Source organism: Psammomys obesus, unplaced genomic scaffold (assembly GCF_907164565.1).
Source record: "Psammomys obesus unplaced genomic scaffold, mPsaObe1.curated_primary_1811, whole genome shotgun sequence".
NCBI lineage: Eukaryota > Metazoa > Chordata > Mammalia > Rodentia > Muridae > Psammomys > Psammomys obesus.
Window position 1 is genome coordinate 16587846 of NW_026596120.1, and position 9073 is coordinate 16596918.

Below are 9073 nucleotides of genomic sequence, written 5' to 3' on the forward strand. Positions count from 1 at the left end.
TCCATTGACCATCTACTGCTGGGTATGAGGCCTGCCTAATTAAGAGAGTTTCCCCGGTGATCCTCCCTTGGAGAAAACGAAGTTTTCATTTGCAAGTGTTTATCAATTGAAGATAGCTTCTGGGTCAGGGGTAGAGACGTGTGTCTACTCTTCCTTTCAGGTCCAGGTCCCGTCTGGTGCAGACCTGTGCAGGCCCTGTGCATGCTGCCTCGGTCTCTATGAGTCCATATGAGCATCAGTCCTGCTGTGCTTGGAGGGCCTTGTTTCTTTGGTGTCCTCCCTCCCCTCTGGCCCCTCCACTGAGGTGGAGTTAGGGTCTCAAGACATTGCCAAGAGCAGATCTACAGGAAGCAGTCACACCGGGTTCCGAGAGCAGTGTCCAACCTCACTCCCCGGGATCTGATCTGCGGGACCGCCAGGCCTGACTCTTAAGCAGTAGCAAGCAAGAGGTGATGCATTATCACAGTCATTTATTTACTTATCCACGCTTGCTAATGCCCTACTCTCTGAAGGGCCTGAGCGTGTCTGGCACACCTACTGGCCCTTGGATGGAGTCCCAGCCCCTTTCCTGTCTTCTGTCTAAATCACTGCTACTGGACCCTGTCTGGGGTCTGTTCTCAGCCATCCCATGGCAGCTGGCTTGGATCTTCAGGTAAGACCTCAGGGGCTTGTTGCAAACTTCTGAGTCCATATCCTGGTCCTCTTTCAATGAGTCTCTCTTCACCTCTGCCTCCCTAAAGCTCCTTCTTTCTCATTTAGTGATCAAGCCCTCAAGCAAGGCAGTGCTGAGCTGCCAGACAGGGCCAGAGAGACTTTCCCAACTAGCTAGTGGGAATCAATAGATAGAAGCCTCCTCATTCTTCCTGTTCCCACTTTCCTCCTTAGGAAGGTCTCCCAATCACTCATCCCCAGAGCCTTCCGAAGCCTTCCGAAGCCTTACTTAACAAGAGGACATAGCCATCTCTGACTGCCAGGTAAGGCCATGGTTGGCCTCAAGGCAGGATCCGTGGCCTAGGTGTGGCCTTAGAGGTGTCACTGTTTATTGTGTGACTTAAGGCATCACCTAGAGAGTTGCTGAGGCCCGTTTTGCCCAGTGATGGAAAGGAGTAAGAGTCCACAGAGGCACTGCTGCTCTTCGAAAGGAATTCTCAGGCCTGGCCATCTCTAGAGTGGTCCAAGTGCTTTCCTGATTGCCCACATCCAGGACACAGGGGAGATGGAACTTAGAATTCTTGCAAGCCATGATTGATTATGCCTGGACTTGTACCCTGGACAATATCCTCTTCCCCACATCACGCCTTCTGAAGACATCATTGCCCTTCCGGCAGCCAGCCTACTGCAGGGGAAATTCGGAGATAAGGAAGGCCCTGACCTTTCCCCCTTTCCTGACTCCGAGGCTCTCACTCCTCCCGCTCTCTGCCACACACGCCACATAAAATGTTCCACTTGCCTACATCCGGCCAGCAGAGTGGGTAGGAAGCGCGTTTCCACCACGACTGCGAGAGCAACAGTCCTGTTGGCTTTGCCCCTTGGTGTAGCTGAAGAATCCGAACCCCTGGCCCTGTTGCAGAGCCTGTTTCTCTTGGGTGTTGCTCAACCCTATTGAGTCTCCTAGGTAGCAGAGTAGCCTCCAATGTGGCATGATCTTCCCCTGTTCAGACATTCCCTTCTTGGACCAGCATCATTGAAGAAGTCATGGCTAGCTGGGGATGTAGCTCAATGATAGAGCATTTGCCTAATGTGCACAAAGCTCTTGTTCAATCCCTAGTACAGAACAGCAACAGCAACAAAAATATTTCATGGGAACCAGGGCTAGGAAATACTTTTTTCTGAAGAGGGCTTGAGGAAGTGCTAAATAATAAGAACTTTGAGCTCACTTGGGGTGTGTGTGAAGTTGGTTTTCAGGATCTGGGACAGAACCAGAATAAGAGGGCATTTCAATCCCTCAGGAGGGAGTCTGAGGCGCCTCCTTCCTGTTTTGTCCTTTCCTTCCTCATTTCAGCCAGCCCCAGGGATAGTCGTGAGGTCTGCAGTGGAAAGCTCCTCCTGACCTTAGTAGGAAAGCGTGTATAGTTATGCGCTGAGAATGCACCTTCTTTGCTTTGACCAGTACTCAAAAGAGCCAGCACCTAGCTGGGTGGCAGCACACGACTTTAATCCCAACACTTGGGAATACTGAATGTTCCTAGCAGGCAGCTCTCTCTGAGCTCCAGGCCAACCTGGTATACAGAGCCAGTTCCAGGACAGCCAGGGCTACACAGAGAAACCTTGTCTTGAAATATAAGACAGAGAGAGAGAGAGCTAGTACCAACCCCAAGATGTAGGGACCTCACAAAATGGGACAGGGCTGGCTACAACCTTTCACAACACAGTGCTCCTACTAGCCATACTGCCATTTTGCACAGCCTCAACTTTCCCTCTAGAGTCAAAATAGGGACCTCTAGCCTCATCCACCTACAATGCTCATCAAATGAAATGCTCCCTGCCTCTCTCATATCAGCTAAATGCAATAATGATGAAATTAGGCCCTTCCCTTCCTTGACTGGCTACCAGAGGTCAAGTCACTAAGGGACTGATGAGCAAAGGCCAACAGACACTTCCAGCAGAGGAAAGCAGACTGTTTTAGGAATTTCCTCCACCTCTTGCTAGAGATGGCACCTTCCTTGCATTTAGCGTTGGTCCACTCAGGCCTTTGTTTCCTGTTCATTTTTCCTTGCCACCTGCCCTGTGCCAGCAGGTTCTCATGTGGCCCTGGCTGGCTGGTCTGGAAATCACTTTGTAGATCAGGCTGGCTTTAATGTCACAGAGATCTGCTTGCCTTCGTCTCCCGAGTCTTGAGATTAGAGCCGTGCCACCATCTTGCCTCATACTCAGGTGCCTTTCTCTGGTGCCAGGGTGGTTGGTGTGAGGTGCGATTCTGTCCTGGAGAGGCCCTTTTTAGGAAACGGGTCCCTCACTCCTGGCACACTGTGCAGAGGTGGCTCATTCAGGTGATGCATCCCTGGCCTGATGGCTTCATTGACCAATTTGCCAAGGTCCTCTTTGCCTCAATTTCTGCACTTGCAAAACGAGCAAATTAGGAACCAACCATTTCCAAAATTACTGACTGGGTGCTAGCAGCCTGGTGAAGACAAAGTCCTGCCCAGAACAATCCTTCCTACACTTGATGGGGACGAGACCTGCCCCTCCCCCTCTTCTGAGGCATAGAGGGAGGGGCAGCTAGCAGAGAGGGCAATTGGCTGTGGCCACCGGGCGAAGGCACTGATGGGACATTAGGCAGTGATAAAAGGCTGGCTCTGTCAGAGCCTGACTGAGCCTACCATCGACACCCTTCACGTCCACCTAGAGGCAGAAAAACACATCTTGCGGAGAGTTAGAGCTGCTGTCAGTCCTGGCCAGGGGCTCTGTGGAGACTTTTATTTATTCGAAAGCCGTTCAGACACCTAATGCTCTGCTGAGGGGACAATTTCTCTCTTTTATTTGTCCTCATTTTCTCTTGCCAGAGTGGGATGAAGGTCTAAGGAAAGTGAGCAAGACCAGCATCTGAGTGTTTCTGCCATGGCAGTGGGACCCAGCGTTGGTGCTGAGGGTCTGTTCCCACACTGGGCGGACCTTTTACTCATTGTCCTCCTAAGGACTCAAACTCAAAATGCTGCAGTAGCTGGGGAGGGGTCAGATTTGGTATGGATGAATATATCTCTCTCTGTCTCTCTGTCTGTCTCTCTCTCTTCGTGTGTGTCTATCTGTCTCTCTGTGTTTCTCTCTGTGTCTGACTCTGTCTCTCTGTCTCTCTCTCTGGTGGTGGGGAGATTGAATTCAGGGCCTTGTGTACGACAGGCAAAGAAGCATTGTATCGCTGAGCCACATCCACAACCAGTCTGGGCTTTGGGTCTTTCTGTTTACCCAACCCCTGGATGAGCCCACCTTTCCCTGAGCCTCAGTTTCCACATCTGTAACATGAGCAGATTGGTCTAGCTCTCGCTGAGGAACACCTGCTGTAGGACTGCAGGTGTAGCCAACACAGGAGCTCCCTGGCTGTGTTACCACGTCTGTCTGTACAGAACCGGAGCTGGCAGGAACCCAGTTACAGGCAGCTGAAGCAGCGTAGACACTGCTTCCCTAAGCTCACACAGTGATTGACATATTTTTACTCTCCTTCTCTATGATGAGGCTACCCAGGGTCCTGGAGCCCTAGGTACAATGGTAAACAGCTTGCCCTGACATCTTATCATATTCACCTCAAGCCGTTCCAGGAGAATACACTGTCCATCTTCCTGCCTCTGCCCAGAGCTCAGTGTTGGTTACTCACACTCACACATACTTTCCCTGGAGAAGGGGACCAGCCCTACTCCTGCCTCAGGCCTTTCTGCAGCCTGTCTGCCAAGAATGCTCTTTTGCCTCCTTCTAGCACACAGCCACCCAAGTTCTTTCCTGCCCTTCTGTGCCACTTTCAGGGTCCCCCCCACACACTTTAGGAAGCCTCCCTGACTGACTGGGCCTCACAGTCCTGAATAATCATATGGCCTGTTTGATCATGTGTATTTTTTTTTCACTCATCATGCGTATTTGAGGCGTGTCATGTCTTTCCTGTGTGTTGTGTTCCCCTTAGCAGGGAGTGTCCAGGAACCATAGATCAAGCCTCTAAGTACCGGCATGCTCCACTCTAGCTGGCGATCTGAGTTCATCGACCCCTGCAGGAATGGTAGTCTAGGCAGCTGCAGTTGCAAGTGTAAAAAGTTCTTGCTCTCCCATGGGCCCCGGGCTGGGCCTGTTGCTTTCCCGGCTGCCGGAGGCCAGGATGAGCACATCAAAGCCAGGTCCGGGGCTATGACCAGGCTCTTTCTTCATCCTGGGAGACAGATCTGGGCTAATAATGCCATCTCCAGACTCATGGCTCCACATCCATACTTGTACTAATTAACATATGGGTAGCTTTAGGTAAGTTCCTTCCCTTCTCTGGACCTCAGTTTCCCTTTCTGCCTAAGAAGAGACTATGGGCTCTGAAGGTCTGTGGTCTGGGGCTTGGCTCAGACCTTGGCGCCTCAGATGCATGGTTAAAGGACTAACCCCCACCCATCACATACAGCAAAGGGCAGCAATTTTACCAAGGGGATTTACAGGTTGGTTTTGTTGTTTTGGGTTTGATCATTTTTTGTTTATTTATTTTGGTACAGTGTCTCACTATGTCGTCCAGGTTGGCCTTGAATTCCTGGGCTCAAGGGATCCTTCTGTCTCAGATGATCCCAACCACAAGTATTCTTCATGTGTTCAGAGGTGGGGCCCTCCTCTGGTCCCATATGGAGGTTACAATTCATCTGCGCCATGCTTAGACTAGGGCATTTTGGGGAGCACACCCCTGCTCACCTTGCAAGGCTGAGCTGGACTCTCCTCCTTTTCCAGGAAGCTTCCACTTGCCTCAGCACAGCGCCTGCCCTTCCTAGGGGATGTGTGAATCCTGTGTCTTCCTTCATTAAGCACTTGCTAAATGCCAAGTCTTGCCCTCAGGATATTACATGCTTTGGGTTTTGAGAGTCCTACTGCCAGATAAGGCTCATGTCTGGCACTAGGTGGATGAAGACACAGGCTCATGAGGCAAAGTGGGTTTTTGCCTGTAACACCTGCTGCCAATGTTGATCCACTTCATTCCCAGGCCACACTACTCTTCCTGGGCATAATTCTCAGGCTCCTTAACCTGCCACCTGTTTGATTCTTTATGCCAAAATTTCTTTGTCTTCCCAAATGGTCACCCTCTGTATAGGTCCTTGAGAGTGTGACAGGGGCGAGGGAACCTTGGGTCCTAATTTGACATGAGTAGGGAGCACAGGTGTGTTTCTGACCTCAGGGCAGAAGCTACCGTAGGTGAATAACTGTAGAGGGAGCAGGAGAGATAGGGAGGCCCATCCAATTGTGGAGAGGCTGTTCCAGGAGTACTTCCTCCTGGCACAAGTGGTTTAATGAGCTCATGAATATCCTGGGTCCAAGTGGTAGAGAAGAGAGAGCATGCCCCAGGAGGAAGAAGCTGCAGGAGTAAGGCCATAGGGGAAAGGTTTTCACTGAGTATGTTGCTGTCTGGCCGGTATGCTTGAGGGGCAAGAAGGAAGGTTGGAAATGGGACAGGTTGGGGGGGTAATCTTGCTGCCCTGCCTCGGTAAACATTCCTGATAGGCTTCCTCTTTCCTTGGGTGGTATAGTTGAGCCTAGGACCTCCTTGGCACATAGTAGGTGCTCCAGAAGCTCTGTCAGCCTCTCTGGATACCAAGCTGACCTCCTCTAGGCTTGCACACAGAGATGGCTCCTGCTTGGTCCCTGGCAAGGATGGGTTCCTTCCTGCTGACTGCAGTGTTACCTGCTCCTGTCACCCGTCTTTCAGGATAGGCACCTTGGTTGGGTGGGTGGTATTAGGCATTTCCTGCTGAACCCATCTGCCTGCTGTGGACATCTTATTCTCTGTGAAGCTACAATTTCTCCTCCCCAGATCTTAACCTGCGGCTGGAGCCAGCTGCCAGGAGGCCAAGGATATTGCAAGCCTCCAAAGTTGGAATGTGTAAACTCTTACTACCCATTTACTCTTAATTACCTCCCCTCCTTATTTGTCTTCCTTTAACGGCCTGTCAACCAAAATCTCCCGCCTTTCCCTCGGCGCCAGCGGCCTCAATTAGGTGCACATCTGCGGAAACTGAGACTGAAATGCCCAACCTCCAGCACTCACTGCCGAAATGGCTGGCCCCAGGTGCCTGAAGGCCTGGGTGCTCTCCAAGGACAGCACTGCCACCTTTATATCAGAGGTCAAGCAGGCTGTCCCTAACACGGACACTGCAGTCTGCCTTGGGAAAGTACCCACCCTGAACAGGAAACCCAGAAGGAGTTGCATCCTGTGAGCTGAACAGTTATTCATCCAGCAAACGAGCCAGGAAGGACATCTCAGGTCAGGTGTGCCGGCAGGTAAGGGGTACAGGTGTTAGAGAGAGGTGTCAGCAGGACAAAAGGGGACCACTTAGCCCAGACATACTGACTCTCCAGCGCAGGACACTCTCTTTATCCATCATGGTGGTGAATTGGTCTGTCCACAGGTGTGGGCAAGGACACACCTGTTTGTCCCCCTACAGAGCTGGCCTGATGCAACCACCCATAGTTCACTAGGCCCTTCAGGTCCCAGGAATTATCTGGAGCCCAGGACCTAGGGCCCCCATTGATACTGCTGATGGAGACTCATGGTTTTCAGTGTATTGTCAACCTGGCCCCCGAGACTTCCCTCAGATTAAGAGACAAGGAAGGTGTGCTTTAGTCAAGGAGTGGGGCGAGGATGGGAAGCCCAAAGGGGAGGGGTAAAAGGTTGTCCTGATTCTAAACCATTTCTGTACCCCTCAGTCCAGAGGCCACTGTTCTCCCTCGTCTCTGAAAATTCTATGAGTAGATGATAGGTGACCCACCCAGGCTTCTCTGAAACGAGCCACCTGACCCCTTACCTTTATGTGGGCAGCTACTGCTAAGGGGGTCTAGCCTTGCGTCACACAGTCTCATCAGTGGGGGCGGGGTGTGGCAAAGTGAGGCTCAAGGGCCAACTTCAGCAGTACCTTGGGATGCTAGTCCCAACTGTGAATGCTACTGCTACCAGACCATTCACCGCATTCTCACTGCATCCCGGAAACGACACTGGGGACCTCCAGGGGTATTCGTAAGGGCAGGCTCTGGAGAAGGTGGCCCACAAGCCAGGAGCTGAACGCTGCACACAGCAGCCATACGCTTCCCTGCTAAGTACAGCAGGGAAGTGCCAGAGCCCCGGCAGGACAAAAAACGAGTGGGCTGTGCTGGGGTGAGCTCCTGAGTCTAGACTAGTCTGACCAGACGCTGTGCAAGTCCAGGGAGCGGAGGCTTGAGCCGCCCAGCACACGTTGTCTGGGCAGTAAGTGGAGCAAAGCAAGAGCGGACGTATCCTGCCCCCCTCAGCTCCCGTGTCCGTGCCGCCGGACCCAGACTCTCTCCCAAGGAACCAGGAGAACCAAAAATCCGTTTTCCTGCCTAGGGCTGGAAGTGCAAGTGCCCTCCCTCCCCGCGAGAAGCGATCTCGAGGTAGCTGGAGCTTCTGTGGGTGTGAGAGCGCTGCCGCGCTCCTCCGTAGCCTGCACAAGCCTGCCATTCCACCATTAAACCTGTGACTCCAGGCCTTGAGCCTGTTGAAGGTCGAGCCCCAGAAGGGTCGTACGCGCAACTGCCCGGGAACGAAGAGTTCCCGCTCACAAGGCAGAGAGAGGAGTTCCCGGGTCTGGGGCGTGGGGGCGGGGACGCACCCTGGGCGCTCAGACCCGGCCGGCCCGGGCGCAGGACTCGCGAGCCCGGATTCGGATCGGCTGCGCGAGCCGCCAGGGCAGGCTCGGGGGTGGTGAACGGGGACGAGGGGCGCGCGGGCACAGGCGGGCGCGCGGCCGCGGCGGGGGCGCGCGGAGGCGGGCCGGCCGAGGAGAGGGGAGGGAGGGAGAGACAGGGAGAGGGCGGCGCCGGCAGGTTGGCGGCGGCCGCTATTTGAGCGCAGGTCCCGGGCCAGGCGCTCAAAGCGCTCGGAGCCAGCGCGGCGGGGAGACCGGAGCGCGCAGCCCGCAGAGGAGGCGCTGCGGCCGGTGCCAGCCCCGGAGGCCCCCGCGCGAAGGAGGTGGAGGAGAGGCCGGCTCGCCGCCCGCAGCCCGCCGCCCGCGCCCCCCCTCCATCCCGCCGCCGCCGCCGCCGTCCCCCCCTCCCCTCCCCGCGGCGCCGCATCTTGAATGGAAACATGGCGGTGCCGGCTCGGACCTGCGGCGCTTCTTGGCCCGGCCCGGTGCGGACCGCGCGCCCCTGGCCCGGCCGCGGCCCCCGGCCCTGCCCTGACCCCCGGGGCCCAGCGTCCGGGCCCGCGCGCCCGCTCTCGCTGTTGCTGCCGCCGCTGCTGCTGCTCGTACCGCTGCTCGCCGCCCCCGGCGCCTCTGCCTACAGCTTCCCCCAGCAGCACACGTAAGTGGCCTCGGCCGGCCGCGGGACCCCCCTGCGCCCCTCAGCCCGCGGCTGCCCCCTCCTCGCGCAGGGGGTCCGGGATGTGGGGGGG

The 9073-nt window shown here is 54.8% G+C and overlaps 1 protein-coding gene across 8 annotated transcripts in view; it reads left to right on the top strand.

Moving 5' to 3' along the window:
• The first annotated feature begins 8706 nt into the window (after positions 1–8706).
• The window catches only part of Cacna2d2 (calcium voltage-gated channel auxiliary subunit alpha2delta 2), a 125573-nt gene continuing 125206 nt past the window's right edge, over positions 8707–9073 (top strand). For 5 of the 8 annotated variants that reach the window (XM_055629603.1, XM_055629607.1, XM_055629604.1 and 2 more), the window contains exon 1: positions 8708–8982. In XM_055629603.1, coding sequence (XP_055485578.1) covers positions 8765–8982 — 218 coding nt within the window. In that variant the 5' untranslated portion in view covers positions 8708–8764. Of the gene's footprint in view, positions 8983–9073 lie in introns of all 8 variants that reach the window. The other 3 variants (XM_055629601.1, XM_055629602.1, XM_055629600.1) reach the window with 1 other exon arrangement.